Source organism: Convolutriloba macropyga, chromosome 7, assembly GCF_964194025.1.
Source record: "Convolutriloba macropyga chromosome 7, txConMacr16.3, whole genome shotgun sequence".
NCBI lineage: Eukaryota > Metazoa > Xenacoelomorpha > Acoela > Convolutidae > Convolutriloba > Convolutriloba macropyga.
Genome location: NC_134474.1, coordinates 7,187,996 through 7,207,712, shown reverse-complemented (window position 1 = coordinate 7,207,712; position 19,717 = coordinate 7,187,996). Strand labels below are relative to the sequence as shown.

At 35.1% G+C, this 19,717-nt stretch overlaps 2 protein-coding genes across 2 annotated transcripts in view; both read right to left on the bottom strand.

The window, feature by feature from the left end:
* Nucleotides 1–1,214: 1,214 nt before the first annotated feature.
* Nucleotides 1,215–12,720, bottom strand: LOC142342070 (ribosomal RNA large subunit methyltransferase E-like). The gene is made up of 4 exons (XM_075393248.1): nt 12,583–12,720; nt 11,891–12,067; nt 3,490–3,637; nt 1,215–1,549 (listed from the first exon to the last, which is right to left on the bottom strand). The coding sequence occupies exons 1-4, from the start codon at nt 12,716–12,718 to the stop codon at nt 1,270–1,272; spliced, it is 741 nt and encodes a 246-aa protein (XP_075249363.1). The 5' UTR covers nt 12,719–12,720; the 3' UTR covers nt 1,215–1,269.
* A 217-nt stretch (nt 12,721–12,937) lies between these two features.
* The window catches only part of LOC142342574 (DNA repair protein REV1-like), a 28,330-nt gene continuing 21,550 nt past the window's right edge, over nt 12,938–19,717 (bottom strand). The window contains exon 5 of the mRNA XM_075393947.1: nt 12,938–13,193. Within this exon, the coding sequence (XP_075250062.1) occupies nt 12,982–13,193 (212 nt within the window). The 3' untranslated portion in view covers nt 12,938–12,981. The remainder of the gene's footprint in view (nt 13,194–19,717) is intronic.

Below are 19,717 nucleotides of genomic sequence, written 5' to 3'. Positions count from 1 at the left end.
AAGAATAAACAACAAGAAATGAAGTTTAATCCAACTATCAAGAATAAAAGATAAAATATTTATAGAAAACTTTGTTCGAAGAGCTAATCAATCTCTTGAAATCCGGTCACCTATTTGACATTGAAGTTGTTCTGGTTAAAATTGCAAACGTTGTTTAACAATTGGACCTGAAATAAATAGAAGACAAGCTTCCCCAAGGGAAAATATAAATCATCAACGCAATCGCTTGAGTTTTTTTGGTTGTTGAACCAACATCATTTCATATTTTTTTGAGTTGGGATCATCTGCTACGTTGAAATTGCACATATTTTAAATTAGAGAATCGTTGAAATAAGGTATGCAGATGGAAAATTTTCCGAGGAAAAAAAAGAAATTTTTATCCTAATCATTCCCAGGCGTTATTCCACGGTTAACTACAATCAAGTCTCCATGTCAAATTTATTTTTAAATTTAAAACTTGCAAAACGACTGAATATATGATAAGTCAAAATTTAAAGCATGCAGCATTGTTGCATTTGAGTAACCAAAAATTATTTCAAATGTAATGTTTGATCGGTTTTTACATCCCTGCGTTTAGACTAATTTTAGAAAAAAATGCGTATAATTTTCAATTGATCATCAAATCACCTCAAATGAAAACATGAGGTGCTACAAATAAAAAAAACGCAATGAACCACAACCGCTTTTATCTCTCTTTAATCGCAACATTTTTGATAACTGATTAGCTATACGATAGTTGCACCTCTTGAAAATAAATTTTGGTGACAAGTAATTGTAACAAAAATTTTTTATGATTATGACAAAAACTTCAATCAAAATTTTATCAAATGAGGCATCAGTATTTTGAACAAATTACGCAGAGAAAAAAATCAGTTGACAGGTCATCAATAGCTCCCAGTGACAAAATCAAATCCTTGTTTGAATTTTCGGTTTAGATTGTTACTAAAAATATACTTCAAAACCACATCAAGATGTTTATTGATAAACTTTTAGTCGTTTGTTGAAGCTACCGTCTATACCGTCGTTCTACGCTCCGCGCTACCGTCTGTTTAATTAACTGACTAGTTCGATTTAATTCCTAAAGCAACAGTTCAATTGAAATGCCGAGAAACCTTAATGTCGGACCCAGTTACTTCACCTGTTTTTGCGTCTCCTCGGGACAGCACTTACAACAGACCTAATCAAAGCTGGCTGAGCATTCAAGACAGTAAAAATTTACAAAATACATTTTTAAATTTTAGCTTAATACACTAAATAATAATTTAATAATTAAATAAAACTTTTTGCAATCAAATATACTTCACTTGATTCCTTCCGACTCGACTTCGGTTTGAATGTTTTGATTAATTTAAATTTTTCCTTTAACAGATTTGAAAAGTCTTTCAAGTCCGGTGTTTGCCAAAATTTGAACGCCAATGAGCCTCCCTTGGCAAGATATTTGACTGCAATTTTGTTATATACTGTTGAGTTCATGTTGAAAAGGTTTTCTGAATCGAGACTTGCAATTCCGGACGCATTTGGAGCCATGTCACTCAATATGACGTCACATCTGTAAAAACAATCAAGGCATTATCGTATTTTGAGATAAGTAAATAGCCGTCAGTCGTACAAAAATGATCCCTTGCAACGAAGCCGATAAGGCTCTAACTTTCAAATTATTTTTTGTTTTAATCTCTCCTCGCCACCTTCCCTCACCCCGCCCCCTCTCCTACAGACCTTAAACTTGGTAGTAAAAACGTATTTTTTGGTAGTAAAAACGTATCGACCAATTTCACTTACTGGAGCTCTAGCTAAAATTTTCGAAATCCTTCTTCGAGATCAAATATTAGCTTATTTAGTAAAGAATAAGTTGCTTGCAACAACACAGTTTGGATACAGAAAAAAGTGTCAACTACAGATGCTCTTTTATATTGCACTGAAAAAATCAGATATGATCTCAATAAAAAAAACATCGTCACAGGAGCTTTTATAGACCTATCAAAAGCTTTTGATTCGATATCACATCCTACTCTTCTGCAAAAGACTAAACTTTTAGGTTTTAGTGAACAAGCAAATACAATTATAAAATCTTATCTAGATAACCGTGTGCAAAAAGTCAAATTCTCGAAGTATGAATCAAAGCACTTAACCGTGGAGTACCACAAGGTACTGTGCTAGGCCCACTGCTTTTCAACATATATGTAAATGATATGAAAGATGATACTGCTGTGAATTCTAATATAACCCAGTACGCTGATGATACTTTTATCTTTTGCAGTGGAAAAACAATTTCTGAATCAAAGTTACATCTTGAAAAAAATATTGCTAAACTCATTCTCTTTTTCAGGAAAAATGAGTTAAATGTAAATGAAAGCAAAACCGAATTCATTATTTTTGGAGCCCCTAAAAGGAACAAAATCAAAGAAATACTTGTTAACGGATGTACAGTTCTCGAGAAAAAAGTTGTGAAATACTTGAGAGTTCATATTGACGGTAATCTTTCTTTCAATGAAGAAATTAAAAATGTACTAAGAAAAATGGCTGTTGGTATAAAGGTCATTTACTCCATCAAAAATATATTTCCAGAAAAAACTAGATCTGCTTTACTGAACGCTCTTGTTTTAAGTCATCTGCATTACCCAATTGTTCTGTTCTCAGGTCTTAAAAAATCACTTCCATTTACTCTAAATAAAACAACTGAACTGGGGATTAAAGGCATGTTTCAATAGAACCAAATTTGACAGGACCATTGATCTCAAGATCAAACACAAAATCTTACCAGTAGAATACCTCAAAGTATCGGGTTATTGTATATTTTATAAAGCTTCTAAAAGCAGTTCTACCAGCTTTCGATGAACTCAAGTTAGCCACCCTAAGTGTTAAATTGAATGACCATAGAAACAAGCTGTCATTTGGAGCAAACCAAAAAACAAATATAATGCAAAACTGTTTTTCAAAAAAAGCAATTGACTGGTATAACGATTTGCCTCTCACCTTGAGGCGGAATATCCCTAAAAAGCGGGCTCTCAAAACTACAAAAAAAAATCATTTCTGGGATGAGTTTCTAAAAGAGCCAACGGTTTCTGAATTGAATTCTAATCTCAAATCTTTCAAGTTCAATCTGAATTTGATTTAGTTTTAGGGCATCATTTAGTCTTCTATGAAATGTTATTGGGAGGATTAGCATTTTAAAAATTTTCTCTTTAAAATGTTAATTGTAGAATTAGCACTTTTTAAAATTTTTCTCAATTATAATTCATCTCTCTTAATCTGTCGATATTTTAGCACATTGTAAATTTAATACAATTTTAAACTTTCACAATATGTGACGTTTGTTTAATTTATACTTCCTAACACTACATTGCCTTTAAACTATTTTCTGTATTTTATAGTTCATACTCAAAGGAATTAACAATGTTTTTCTTTTTTTAAAAAATGGGCAGCGGGTATTATGGACGCAATATTCAAGCGTTCACTGTTTATTTTGTGAAAACATGAAAACAAACTAACTTTTTGTCAATGAGTAGTTGTGATATCTTGCTATGCGTTGATTCTGATAATATATCACACCCACTCAAAATGTGAACCCCAGACAAAAGATCGATGTTCAAAAGGTCAACAGCAATTACGCCACGAACACCAGCTTGGAAGATCCGCTCTAAAACAATACATCAATGAACAACAATTCCGGGTAATTCTCAAAAATCGATCACTTTTAAAAAATGGTTTGGGTGCTAGAATTATAGCCGCAAGTGCGCAGTGCGAACTGAGAAAAAAATGAAAAACAAAAACGAATAAACATAGCTGGCAGATTGCCAGAAAATAGCCGCAATAGCTTCGTAGATATGCAGTATCAAAAAAGCAGAAAAAACGACAGACCAAAAAATTCGGCTTTTCATTGAAGGCTGATATGTTATTTTGATTAAAAATCTGTACACATTTTTTGCTGCCTCTATTAGCTGCTCTCTAATAACCTTCATTTAGAGTGACACACACCCATTTCCATTTGACCTTATCTCTTTGAATTAAAGTAAATAAAAGTCAATTTCAAAATGAAACAATTTTTGTGAGTGAGGTAAGTCAATTGTGAACAAAAACTTATTAATCACGCAAATGAACAAAAAAATTGCTCTATCAAGAGCGAAAAATGACGCCACTCAAGCATTTCAGTTAAAATTGCATGAACGAATGAACAAAAAGCAGATTTGAAGTGTTTGTGACGTCATATGGTCGTAACAAAAAGCTAATACTCTATCTAAAGACTCTGATACTCAAGAATTAGGGGCATATACGTCTGGCACTACTTAGATGCAAACTATTGATCATAAACAAGAAAATGTTCATAAAAGTTCATTAAGTGAGTTCAGAAGTCTTTTTTTGAGTGAGGTAAGTCACCCAATTGACCTAAAAGCAGAACAAATGACGTCACGCACAAAAATATTAACTGTGAAAGCAGTAAAATCACTGAAATTGAAAAAGTCTATGGTCGCAAGAACAATCGATGAAGACGACGAAAAAAACATAGCAGGACAAGTCCTGACATAAAATTCAAAGAATTTTCATTGAATAAACAAAAAAAAAACCAGACATAGAACGGACTATGAGTGAATTGGGAAAAACCATTTCTAAAAACATCAGATCATAAAAAAAACAGAAATGTCAAAATGCCGCATGTGGATAAAAACTACGAGCGAGAAATGGCAATTTGGTTAAAATTTAGAGAAATCCGATTAAAAAAATCGAAAAAAAACGGTAAAAATCAACGTGAAATTGCCGCGTGTGAACACAATCCCAGTAGCGAGAAAGCATATTATTCTTCAAACACCGTTTTCTCATTCTACTTTAAAATTAGAGCGAAAAAAATTCACGCCGCAAAACTACTCGCTTTTTCGCTCTACTTCCTGTTTCGGAGTGACCAAAATCATTACTCCACTTTGACTTCAATGATCATGAAAATGTGTGAACAGATCTTAAAAAACATGGACGGAAGAAATCCGGAAACGACTCGAAGCGCAAATCCACTTAAATGTCATCCAACTACTCATCATACAAAATGTGCCTCCAATAATTTAGGATTATCTTGAAATAAAACTATAAAACGAGGTAAAAAAAATCAAATCTATTAAAATATGATTTAAAAAATCTTATCACATTCTGTCATAAATTGAGACCCCGAGATAACTACCTCTGCCACAATTACTTCATCAACAAAACTAGTACCTACTAAAACCACTGACCACTTATGAGATTTTTAATATTACAAAAGCGCATAAATCCAAACAAAAAATCTCTTCAGCAAATAGGGTATCCAGATGCTCGCAAAACAATAGGCGAGTCATAATAGGTTAAGAAACTTGTCTAAAGAACAGAAAACCAAAAAAACTGCAAACATCTTTAAAAAATGGTTCCAATTTTTGCAATTTTTTGTCATATTTCTCAACCAAAAAAATGCTTTATATCCACAAACCTGTAACCACGTGTTAACTAAAAATTGCTCAAGTAATAGGGGTCTTTTCAATACCCATTTGAGGCACTAAGACAAAACAATACCAAAAATCAATAAAATACGTGAAAAACTTTTCAGAAGCCTTCAAACCACTACCAAATCCAGCCTAAAGATAAAAGAAATTCACACCAAACCTCTTAACCTAAAAAAAAATTGAGAAAAAACTACTTTAAAATGCCGCACAAGAACAGAAAATTTCGCTTGCTTACAGAACTTTGTTTTCACGCCTCAATTTCTAGCTCTCTAGAAAACAGCGATATGAACAAGAAACCCCTCTCTTTTCCCTCCACCCTTCAATTTGTTCAGCAACAATATCACTACAAATTTTTTCACGTGTTTCATTTCCCGCTTCAAATTTCCTTCCAAAAAAATTGATTAAAAAGAAGGAGTTCTCCAATACTCCTCTTCAAGTCGTAAAAAGACAGCACCCCAATACAAAACAAATTCTTTGAGCTTTAAAAACCAAGAGAAGGCCAATAATAACCCCAGCTATCAGTGTGCGGCTATTAATTAGGTCTTATTGGTCCAAATTGAATTATTAGAAAGATTTCGGGCGTTCGGGTTGCGCTCCACTTGACCTCTGTCAGAAGCATTAATGAACAAAATTTTGAGTTCATGTCAGTTCTCTAGTGATGCGTCATTACGACTTTAGATTTTTTCAACGTCTAGTAGACTGTTTGATTAGTTTTTATCCAAACTTCCAACAACACTTGCACCAATTTTGCTGCAAACTGTCAACCCATTCTGTTGTATTTTTTTGAGAAAACTCTGACCTTTTCCGTAGTCAATGATTCAAAATCCTCCATGAACAGATAGTTAAATCGATTCAAAATCGTACTACTCCAGTACCTCTCTCTTAATTCTTGGGGAAAAAATTGACAATCTTTGCTTAATCAGAAGGGGCATTATCTTTTCGAAAATGCCTTTTTAACCCTATTTTCACAAGAAATCTAATTAGCCTACAGTGTTTAGCTTGTTTGGACACCTAAAACACTATGTCGCTCCGTATGATTGTATTGCATCTCCAAAAATCAGTGATCACTTATCCGAATTCAAAACTGTTTTTTTTCAAGAAATTTCACAGATAAACTCAAGCCATTTAATGGCTGCAGATTAGCTATCCAGTTTTATCAAAAAAACGATATTTCGCTAAAAAAAACAAGGACTTCTTGAGTATATTCATACAACTTTTCGATAGTAAACAGTCGCTTTTCGACTCAAAACTGACTTTTTTGAAAAATCTCTTATGTTTCAGCAAAATAATCGACTGTACTCCTGGAAAAGATTGTGGGAGAAAACTATGAGTCAATGGTAAATGTTCAAGTTGAGTTTCTATCTTTTAAAACATTGTTTAAATAGTTTTCCGACTTTTTCCGTCTCCATGTGTAAAGTTATTTGATAAGGTAAGTTAGTAAGAATGCTGTTAATTGGATCCTTATGCTTAGGCTTTCTCGCATAAAAGGAGCGAATTTGGAGCATAAAATTTTGAGCATGAGAAGAGCGGAATTTTTTGTGCAACAAATTATTAAACAGCGGATGAACAAAGAGTGTAAGCGGAGAAAACAGGAATAAAACCTTCTTCACACCTTAGAGCAAAACATTTTTGAAAAGCAGAAATCATGTTGTACGCAACATTTTCGTACTGTAGTGTATTTTTACCAAAATTGTCTTTAAAATGCTTTTAAATTAGAGCAATGAGCGCTCGGGAAATATTCAAGTTTAAATTTATTTGAGTCATTCTGCTCGACGCCCGTTAGGCTCGATCTACAGGAGCCTCCCCCCCTTTTTCTAAGTTAAGACGCCATCATTTTCTCTGTAGATAAGACGACTTGGGTAAGGTAGAAGCTTCTAATGTTATTACTCCGGAGTAATTTCACGCCCACCTTCGGAGTTCAATTTGAACTTGTCATTTGTCTCAAGCAAAATAAAAGCGGATCTGCATCTGAAACCTTGCTCTCTTGCCAGTTCCACGTACTGATCTATAAATGGATATTTTGTTATAACTAGATCATTGATGATAAAATTACAAAATACTGTAGCTTTTACAGGGATATGAATTTTCTGCCATGTGCCACTCTCGTTCATGAACATTCTGGTTACATGCAAGGAGTAGCAACGCTAGAAATTACAGAACTTCAAACGCATAGCAGCTTTATACGGATAAACTTTACAAAAAACTTTGGGGAACGGGCAGGTTAGATAGGTTGAGGGACTTATAGGGAATCAAAAATTCTAGAAATGACCTTTATTGCCATCAGTTCCTAATTACCATATATTACAAACTAAGCTATTTTTAATGTCCTTTGTTCGAAAAAACAAGCCAATGTTTGAGAACAAAAGTCAAATTTCAAGTCAAGACTTCAGCTAAAAAAACATAGCAGGACAAGTCCTGACGTAGAATTGAAAAAATTTTCATTGACTAATCAGAAAACTAGACATAGAACGGACTATGAGTGGATTGGGAAAACCATTTAGAAAACAATCCGATCCAAAAAAATCAAAAAACAGTAAAAATTAGAGTGAAACTGCCGCATGTGAACAAAAAACCACAAGCGAGAAACCGAACATTTCTTCAAACACCGTTTTCTCACTCTACTTTAAATTTTGAGCAAAAAAATTTCACGCCGCAAACCCACTCGCTTTTTCGCTCCACTTCCTGTTTCGGCTTGGCCAAAATCACAACTCCAATTTGACTTCAAAAATCATGCAAATGTGTGAACAGATCTTCAAAAAAAGACAGCACCCCCATACAAAACAAATTCTTTGAATTTTAAAAACCACGAGAAGGCCAATAATAACCCCAGCTATCGCTATGCGGCTATTAATTAAATCTTATTGGTCCAAATTGAATTGTTAGAAAGATTTCGGGCATTCGGGTTGCGCTCCACTTGACCTCTGTCAGAAGAATTTGAAAACCGTAAAAAGCATTAACGAACAAAATTTTGAGTTCAAGTCAGTTCTCTAGTGATGCGTCATTACAACTTAACATTTTTTCAACGTCTAGTAGACGGTTTGATTAGTTTTTATCCAAATTTCCAACAACATTTGCACCAATTTTGTTTCAAACTTTCAGCCCCTTCTGTTGTACTTTTTCGAGAAAAATGTGACCTTTTCCGTAGTCACTGATTCAAAATCCTCCATGAACGGATAGTTAAATCGATTCAAAATCGTACTACTCCAGTACCTCTCTCTTAATTCTTGGGGAAAAATATTGACAATCTTTGCTTAATAGGAAGGGCATTATCTTTTTGAAAATGCCTTTTTTATCCTATTTTCACAAGAATTCCAATTAGCCTACCGAGTTAAGCTTGTTTGGACACCTAAGACACTATTTCCGTCCGTATGATTGTATTGCATCTCCAAACATCAGTGATCGCTTATCCGAATTGTATTTTCTTCAAGAAATTGCACGGAAAAACTCAAACAATCGCTGCAGATGCACAATCTAGATTTATCAAAAATCGACATTTCGCTAAAAAAAACAAGGACTTCTTGAGCATATTCATACAATTTTTCGCTCTAAAACAATCACTTTTCGACTCAAAAATGACTTTTTTGAAAAATCTATATTTCAGCGAAATCATCAGACTGTACTCCTGGAAAAGATTGTGGGAGAAAACTAAGAGTCAATCTTGTATGTTCCAGTTGAGTTTCTATCTTTTAAAACATTGTTTAAATATTTTTCCGACTTTTTCTGTCTACATGGGTAAAAGTTATTTGATAAGGTAAGTTTGTAAGAATGTTGTTCACTGGATTTTTATGCTTAGTTTTTTGAGCATAAAAAGAGCGGATTTTGAGCATAAAATTTTGAGCATAAAAAGAACGAATCTCTTTGTGTAACAAATTATCAAACAGCGAGAGAACAAAGAGTGTAAACGGAGAAAAAATGAATAAAACCTTTTTTCATACCTTAGCGCAAATCATTTTTTAAAAGCAGAAATCATGTTGTACGCAACATTTTACTACTGTAGTGTATTTTTACCAAAATTGTCTTTAAAATGCTTTTAAATTAGAGCAATGAGCGCTCGGGAAATATTCAAGTTTAAATTTATTTGAGCCATTCTGCTCGACGCCCGTTAGGCTCGATCTACCGGAGCCCCCCCCCCCCTTTTTTTCTAAGTTAAATACTGTAGCTTTTACAAGGATATGAATTTTCTGCCATGTGCCACTCTCGTTTATGAACATTCTGCTTACATGCAAGAAGTAGCAACGCTTAGAAATTACAGAACTTCAAACGCATAGCAGCTTTATACGGATAAACTTTACAAAAAACTTCGGGGAACGAGAAGGTTAGATTTATTGCCCTCAGTTCTTAATTACCATATATTACAAACTAAGCTACTTTTAATGTCCTTTGTTCGAAAAAAGAAGCCAATGTTTGAGAACAAAAGTCAAATTTCAAGTCAAGACTTCAGCTAAAAAAAACATAGCAGGACAAGTCCTGACGTAGAATTGAAAAAATTTTCATTGACTAATCAGAAAACTAGACATAGAACGGACTATGAGTGGATTGGGAAAACCATTTAGAAAAAAATCCGATCCAAAAAAATCAAAAAAACAGTAAAAATCAGAGTGAAATTGCCGCATGTGAACAAAAAACCACTAGCGAGAAACCGAACATTTCTTCAAACACCGTTTTCTCACTCTACTTTAAATTTTGAGCAAAAAAATTTCACGCCGCAAACCCACTTGCTTTTTCGCTCCACTTCCTGTTTCGGCTTGGCCAAAATCACAACTCCAATTTGACTTCAAAAATCATGCAAATGTGTGAACAGATCTTCAAAAAAAGACAGCACCCCCATACAAAACAAATTCTTTGAATTTTAAAAACCACGAGAAGGCCAATAATAACCCCAGCTATCGCTATGCGGCTATTAATTAAATCTTATTGGTCCAAATTGAATTGTTAGAAAGATTTCGGGCATTCGGGTTGCGCTCCACTTGACCTCTGTCAGAAGAAATTAAAAACCACAAGAAGCATTAACGAACAAAATTTTGAGTTCAGGTCAGTTCTCTAGTGATGCGTCATTACGACTTAACATTTTTTCAACGTCTAGTAGACGGTTTGATTAGTTTTTATCCAAATTTCCAACAACATTTGCACCAATTTTGTTTCAAACTTTCAGCCCCTTCTGTTGTACTTTTTCGAGAAAAATGTGACCTTTTCCGTAGTCAGTGATTCAAAATCCTCCATGAACGGATAGTTAAATCGATTCAAAATCGTACTACTCCAGTACCTCTCTCTTAATTCTTGGGAAAAAATTGACAATCTTTGCTTAATCAGAAGGGCATTATCTTTTTGAAAATGCCTTTTTTATCCTATTTTCACAAGAATTTCAATTAGCCTACCGAGTTTAGCTTATTTGGACACCTAAAACACTATTTCCGTCCGTATGATTGTATTGCATCTCCAAACATCAGTGATCGCTTATCCGAATTGTATTTTCTTCAAGAAATTGCACGGAAAAACTCAAACAATCGCTGCAGATGCACAATCTAGATTTATCAAAAATCGACATTTCGCTAAAAAAAACTTCTTGAGCATATTCATACAATTTTTCGATCTAAAACAATCACTTTTCGACTCAAAAATGACTTTTTTGAAAAATCTATATTTCAGCGAAATCATCAGACTGTACTCCTGGAAAAGATTGTGGGAGAAAACTAAGAGTCAATCTTGTATGTTCCAGTTGAGTTTCTATCTTTTAAAACATTGTTTAAATATTTTTCCGACTTTTTCTGTCTCCATGGGTAAAGTTATTTGATAAGGTAAGTTTGTAAGAATGTTGTTCACTGGATCTTTATGCTTAGTATTTTGAGCATAAAAAGAGCGGATTTTGAGCATAAAATTTTGAGCATAAAAAGAACAGAATCTCTTTGTGTAATAAATTATCAAACAGCGAGAGAACAAAGAGTGTAAACGGAGAAAAAATGAATAAAACCTTTTTTCACACCTTAGCGCAAATCATTTTTGAAAAGCAGAAATCATGTTGTACGCAACATTTTAGTACTGTAGTGTATTTTTACCAAAATTGTCTTTAAAATGCTTTTAAATTAGAGCAATGAGCGCTAGGGAAATATTCAAGTTTAAATTTATTTGAGTCATTCTGCTCGACGCCCGTTAGGCTCGATCTACCGGAGCCCCCCCCCTTTTTTCTAAGTTAAGACGCCATCATTTTCTCTGTAGACAAGACGACTTGGGTAAGGTAGACGCTAGTAGTAACATTTACTCCATGGAAGATTGGGGGGTGGGGGGTTGTTCTCCCACGTAAGAGATAGGTTTGTCCTGAGGACAACCCTATCGCTTACTTGGGAGGAACCCCCCCCCCCCCCCCGATCTTCCATGGAGTAAATGTTACTACTGACGCTTGTAATGTTAATACTCCGGATTCATTTCATGCCCACCTTCGGAGTTTCGGAACACGATATCAGACGCAACCTGGCTCCAAGCACCCGGAGCAGCCCCAATGTCCAGTACCAAATTTTCTGGTCTGATCAGTCTGAACTTGTCATTTATCTCGAGCAGTTTGAAAGCGGATCTGCATCTGAAACCTTGCTCTCTTGCCAGTTCCACGTACTCATCTATAAATGGATATTTTGTTATAACTAGACCATTGGTGATAAAATTACAAAATACTGTACCTTTCACAATGATATGAATTTTCTGCCATGTGCCACGCTCGTTTTTGAACATTCTGCTTACATACAAGAAGTAGCCACGCTTGAAATTACAGAACTTCAAACGCATAGCAACTTTTATACGGATAAAACTTTACAAAAAACTTTGGGGGAGGGGGTAGGTTAGATAGGTTGGACTTATATGGAATCAAAAATTCTAGAAATGACCTTTATTACCATCAGTTCTTAATTACTATACATACCAACCTAAGCTACTTTTAATACCCTTTATTCGAAAACAGAAGTCAACGTTCTAAAACAGAATTTATGTTTGAAAACAGAAGTCAAATTTCAAGTCAAGACTTCAGTTAAAAAACCTGTAGAATCTCAATACTCCTCTTCGAGCCGTAAAAATCACAGGACTAATATAATTGCTACAAACTTCGTTTGAGAGCAATTAAACATATTTCTATGCCAACCTTTGTTTTGTCGAATCTTCCACCTGTGAGATGAGGTTGACGATGATTTGCAGCGTGAACAAGTTTTTAAATTTAGAACTGATGAGAAGTTGTCAAGACATTTAACATACCGGCACAAACGATCGAAAACAATCATTTCTTTCTGAAATGTCACAGTTGAAATGATCTACTGCATATGCAATGATCAGGCACAAAAAATTTTCAGGCCATGTTCCGTCTGAACCACGAAAACACTGCCCTTCACCCTTCACGTCATTAATTTATGTCTCCTCAACAACTTCGGTAAATTGCACGCTTAGAGACTAGTAGAGCTCTAAGAGAGCTGCTCAGCGATTTAATGCCTTCAGGTGACAAATTTTGGTTGGAATAAAAATCTAAATTCAAGTTCTACAAGTATGCTCAAATTTTAAGATTGATATCAAACTTGTCTTTAACTTCCTCGAGTGAACTTGCGAATACGCAATTGAACAGTGCATTCCATTCACTTGAATTTCTGTTTGTGATCAAGCGTCTAAGACATCTGAGAAACTGTGTCAATTCAAATAGTCGATTTGTTTCAACGAGTTGACTGCAAAACTCTAGCAAGATATCAGCATCCGAATCTGTCAGCTCTGAAAATAGAAATCAACTGGCTAATGTCGGGGGGGGGGGGGGGGGAGCTAAATGGCGTTTAGAAAATTAGCATAAAATGCCGGTTCTTCTATATCATTGCACTAGCTTCACGCATAAAGTTAATCGCAATCTATTTAAAATTTTTCATCAAAAAATTATAACCAGCTAGCTAGACAAATTTAATTAAGAACTAGTTATTGCACAATTTTTCTTCAAAAATTTATTCGACAAAGACAAGAGCAACTTGTTTTCATATCATGAATTTGTGAGCAATTATCACTTAAGCATTAAACAAATTAGAACTTATGATTAAAAATTCAGGTTTCCTTAATCAACATTTAAAATATTATTAAGAAAAGCCTAATTCTCTTATGATGACTCCTCAAAATAAAAGAGTCGATATTAGAGGCGCAGCAGAATTGTAGGACCAGGACACCTGGTATCCTCTGCTGGTGTATGAACACCGCAGCTCAAGTTTTTCTTTTAAAACAAAAAATCAGGCCAAAAATTCCTCTCCTGTTTTTACTGGCTTTACGTTGCTCTAACAATTCTTATCTCATTCGATGGTTGGAGTCTAAATAGTTTTTCTTTTAATTTAAAATATCTAAAAATGAGCCAAACAAGCGCGCTTCGATCAGAAGCAAGAACAACAGAAAATGAAAAATCATAGGACGAACAAACAAAAATTCTTTCAACTGTCAAAACAAACGAACCCCCTCCCCCTCATCGAGTTAAGTGAGGGGGCTGGGTTTATTGGGGGGAGGTATCAGAGGGGGGTGAATTGGCGGTTTGGATTGCGAGTTGGTACAGGGTAGGGGGATTAGGCAGTTGGGGGCGCGGGTGTCTGTATTAGGAGCGACAGTTACCTCTTGTTCAAAAATTCTCAAAACCTTTTGACATTGAATCTTAGCAGCAGTTCCAAATTACTATGCATTAAAACTAAGTTACTATGGAGTACAATCTTCGAAAACAGAAGCATTCGTTCATAAACCGAGATAAATGTTCAGAAATAAAAAAAGTCAAAATTCAATTCATGCAAAAAGTTGCTTCAGCTAAAAAGGACATAGCCTGTAGAATATTAGAAACGACTCAAAGAGCCGTGCAAAAATAATTTCTAAAATAATCTTTTCAAAAATTTTACAGCAACAAGAAACGTGGATAAAAGGAAAAAATTGAATGCGTTCAAGAACTAGAGAAAGTATATTAGGTAGGTGGCGTGGGTGGGAGCAATGCAGGTGATGGGCGGGAGGTTGGTAGGTTGGGGTGGTGAGAGGTAGGTAGGTGAGAGGGTTAGATTGTTGCGGGTGTCTGTAATTCGGATAGGGAGAAGGGACAAATGGGAAGATAACTTCTCCAAATAACTTTTAACCATAATGACCTAGAATCTTACAAGCGTTCTTAAATACCTTATAATGGAAACTAATTTAAATTAAAATAAAATACTCCAAAACAGAAGTCAACGTTCTTAAACAGCAATCAATCTTCGAAAAGAGAGGAGTCAAAGTTCAAGTCGTCAACAAACTTGCTTCAACTAAACAAATCATTTGAGATAGAAAAGCGGGAACTACTCCAAGAGTCGAGTAATAAAAACTCTAAACTAGCCTTACCAAAACCAGAAATATTGTAGTAAATTTAGACACAATTTTCAGTTGAGTGTGAGTAGATGGGGATAGGTAAGTGGTTGGGTTACGTAGTTGGGTTATGCAGGGGCTACGTAGGTGGGTGGAGGGTAGGTAAGTTTGGTGAGTGAGGGTGGTTAGTTTCGGTACTGGGTAGATGGGGGTCGGTAAGTGCGGGTTGTAAGAGGAGGGGATCTGTATTAGATTACTAAGGTACGCAGGACTTATTAGGGCTAAAAAAACCTGTAGAATTTCAATATTGATCTTCGAGTCGTAAAAAACTGCAGAAAAGCAAAACTCTTCGAGTCGTAAAAACCTGTAGAACAGCAAAAATCCTCGTCCAGTAAAAAACTGTACAATACCAAAACTCCTTTTCAAGTTGTAAAAACCAATAGAATCCCAGTCTTTGGCTTCAGAAAAAGACCAGCAGGACCAATATAACCACTACAAATTTCGTTAACATCTTTACAAGGACGGGAAGCGTTCATTAATGGGTTTTTCTAACTACATCTAACACGCATACTAAAACCCCCGATTAACATTTTTCCTATATGGAACAGACGCTTCTGAAAACCTCAAATTTGAATTTCAAAAAATTAAAATAGATATATAGTAAAAAATCTTTTTAGGCGCTGTGCTTCACAAATTATCTGCTTACTCTGGAAACATTAAAATACAGTGAAAAGTTTAAGCATGTTGTCCCTCTCAAATACACAAAAAATTGGCGATGTCTCCAATTATGTCGATCTTTTATATATTTCACACCAACAATAGTTCACATTTTCTGTTGAACTCAAACAAATCTCGCAGAACTGGTGAAAGTTAGGTTTTAGAGCTAATTTGAAGCTTTATCAGCAGATCAACTAAATAACGGACCATATATATGGTTTGTACATTAATCATATAAATGTGTTTAACAGGGCGATAAAAGTTAAGACTTTGAGCCTCACTTACCCACGAATAATCTGGAACGTCTCAACCCTCAGTTTATATGGGGAGTTAAAAAAAGTCAATAGATTAAAATCGGCTAGTCAAGAACCCCTAATTCATAAAGGCTTGGTTCAAAAATAGTTTTAAGGTAAACCGAAATAGTTAAAAAAAGGACGCCCGATAATCCGCTTTTGCATATGATGTTCCAACCTCTCTTATCCGCAAACCTCGCTCAATTTTCAACACAAACAACCCAAAATTGAGGAACAAAACAAAGATTATTTGACAGTTTGATACTTGAGGACAATTCTATAACTTCCCAATAGACAACACCAAAAGAGAACCAAAAGACCAAATTCAATATTTTTTAACATCAGATTATACCAATGAAATACGAATTCTACAAGGACTGCTGTTGAGCGTTTCAATGAATATTTTTTTCACAAATGGGCATAACTCTCTCAGGCGGAACCACACAAGTCTCCAATTAAACACAATTTTGCACAAACATTAAGAAATTGTTTTCGCATTTTGTTATTTTGTTTTCGCATATTATAAAAAAGCTTTGTTTATTGAAAAGCTTCGATTATTTCTGTCATGAAAAAACGATTCGCAAGGGATGAGTCAGCATATGATATCACAATAACGTATTCCGCAAAAAAGAAGTTTTCATATTAGTTTTCATCGTTTCTATTTTTTTCTTTTTACCCTCCGGCATAAAAAATCTGAATCGGATAAACAAAAAGTGAGGCAGCAAACAAAAGCATCAATCGCATTCAATTCATTCTTCCTTCGATCAAGTTCACAAACTAAAACTTAAGTAAATTGATAGAATTGACTTAAAACTTGATTAATTCTAGCTCAGAAGTACTTATTCTCCATTTTTTGGTATTTGAACATGAAAAAAAACCGCTACCTTTTTATAAACATCAGCACAATTGATATTCCACTGGCACTACTCAAACTTGTTTGTAGGCGGCAGTCGTCATACGTCTTCAATTTCTAACTTCTCCATAAGTTCCAATATCACAAGCAATTAAAATCACGAAAAAAGAACAAATACCGAAAAATTCGGAATTAATTTCTCATGGTAAAAAAATGGAATCCTAAATTCTGAAATGCTCCAGAAGTTCTTTTTCAATTTTCCACACTAATGGCGAATGGTTCAAAATACTAACCAGATAAAAAGAAAAATATATTTTTAAACTTAATTTAATTGAGTTGAAGGTGTCAACGCTCTACCAGGAGAATAAATAGAATGCTAAATCTTCAAAACATTAAGAAAATTTTAAAATTTTCATATTTTTAACAGTCCGCCGTTTTACTGTTCATCGATGACAAAAAACAAAAAAACAGTTCAGCATATAAATGTTCCCCCGACCAAGTGGGTTTGGAACAAGTGAACAAAGCGTGAAATGATTTGAAGGTCTAGAAATAGTCGAATACTGTTTTGGGCCTCTTATATAATCTTCCACCTTTTTTGACATCAACTTTCCAATCTTCACCTTTTCCGACCATGAAAAAGATCAAACATATTCGGCTAACACCTGGAAAATTGGTCTTAATCGACTGGAGAGCGGGGGTTTTGGTAGTATATAAGTGTCTTAGATACGTTACCTTAAGGTTAACTGAGAAGGGGAAGGTAGAACAGAGATTAGTGGTTGGAGCGGCGGGGGTCTCAAATTGGAAACGGGGGTCGAGCATGAGGCGTTAGACAAGTCAGCCTTCTTGGACGATAGAAGATTTTCATAGTCAACCTTCTTGGACGAAAAAAGATAAATCTTGTTGGACGAGCAAAGTCAATCTTCTTGGACGATAAAAGATTTTCATTTATCTGTAGCTTTTCATCTCTTGATCCAAATTTCCAAGCTTAGAACAAATCAAAAAAAAAATCAGGAAGCAAACTCCAAAGATTTACCTTTTTTTCAATCTTTCGTATAGAAATCTAGGCACTCTTGTTGCCATATTTTACGTGAACTGTTATCAAAACATTAAATAAATTTTAAAATACTTTCATATTTTTACAGTCCGCCACTGTTCATCGATGACAAAAAAAAAGTTCGGCATATAAATCTTCTACAACCAATGGGGTTGGAACAAGTAACCAAAGCGTGAAACTATTTGAAGGCCTAAGAAAAGTCGAATAAAGTTTTGTGCCTCCTAAATAATCTTCCACCTTTTTTGACATCAACTTTCCAATCTTCAACTTTTCCGACCGTGTAAAAGATCAAACATAACCGACTAACTCCTGGCTAATTGGTCTCAACCCACTGGCGAGCGGGGGGCTTTGGTAGTAGCTAACTGTGTCTTAGATACGTTAGCTTAAGGTTAACTGAGAAGGGGAAATGTAGAAAAAAGATTAGTGGTTGGAGCGGCGGGGTCTAAAGATGGAAACGGCGTTTGAGCATGCAGCGTTAGACAAGTCAACCTTTTTGGACGAAAGAAGGTTTTCAAAGTCAATCTTCTTGGACGATAGAAGATAAATCTTCTTGGACGAGCAAAGTCAATCTTCTTGGACTATAGAAGATTTTCATTTATCTCTAGCTTTTCATCTCTTGATCCAAATTTCCAATTTTAGAATAAATCAAAAAAAATCAGGAAGAGGACTCCAAAGATTTACTTTTTTCGATCTTTCGTATAAAAATCCGGCCACTCGTGTTGCCATATTTTTCGTGAACTGTTATCAAAACATTAAATAAATTTCAAAATATTTTCATTTTTAACAGTCCGCCGTCTTACTGTTCATCGATGACAAACAAACAAGAACAGTTCATCATATAATTCTTCCCCCAACCAAGTGGGGTTGGAACAAATAACCGAGCGTGAAACTATTTAAAGGTCTCAAAAAATATGAATAAAGTTTTCTGCCTCCTATATAATCTTCCATCTTTTTTGACTTCAACTTTCCAATCTTCAACTTTTCCGACCGTGTAAGCGATCCAAGATAACCGACTAACTCCTGGCGACGAATTGATCTTAACCGACTGGCCAGCGGGGGCTTTGGTAGTAGCTAACTGTTCCTTAAATACGTTAGCTTAAGGTTAACTGAGAAGGGGAAATGTAGAAAAAGAGATTAGTGGTTTGAGCGGCGGGGGTCTCAAGATGGAAACGGGGGTCGAGCATGCGGCGTTAGAGAAGTCAGTCCTCTTGGATGATGAACGATTTTCAAATTCAATCTTCTTGGACGATATAAATTCCATCTTGTGGGACTAGCAAATTCAATCTTCTTTGACGATAGAAGGTCAATCTTGTTGGACGATCGAACTCAATCTTCTCGGACGATAGAAGATTTTAATATATCTCAAGCTTTTCATCTCTTGATCCAAATTTCTAATTTTAGGACAAAATTCAAAAAATTCAGGAAGCAGATTCCAAAGATTTACATGTTTTCATTCTTTCGTATAGAAAACTAGGCGCTCGTGTTGCCATCTTTTACGTGAACTCATCAAAAAATTAAATAAATTTTAAAATATTTTCATATTTTTAGCAGTCCGCCGTTTTAATGTTCATCGATGACAAACAACCAAAAACAGTTCAGCATAAAAATTTTCCCCCAACCAAGTGGGTTGGAACAAGTCACCGAAGCGTGAAATGATTTGAAGGTCTAGAAATAGTCGAATACTGTTTTGGGCCTCTTATATAATCTTCCACCTTTTTTGACATCAACTTTCCAATCTTCACCTTTTCCGACCATGAAAAAGATCAAACATATTCGGCTAACACCTGGAAAAGTGGTCTTAATCGACTGGAGAGCGGGGGTTTTGGTAGTATATAAGTGTCTTAGATACGTTAGCTTAAGGTTAACTGAGAAGGGGAAGGTAGAAAAGAGATTAGTGGTTGGAGCGGCGGGGGTCTCAAGTTGGAAACGGGGGTCGAGCATGAGGCGTTAGACAAGTCAACCTTCTTGGACGAAAGAAGATAAATCTTCTTGGACGAGCGAACTCAATCTTCTTGGACGATAGAAGATTTTAATA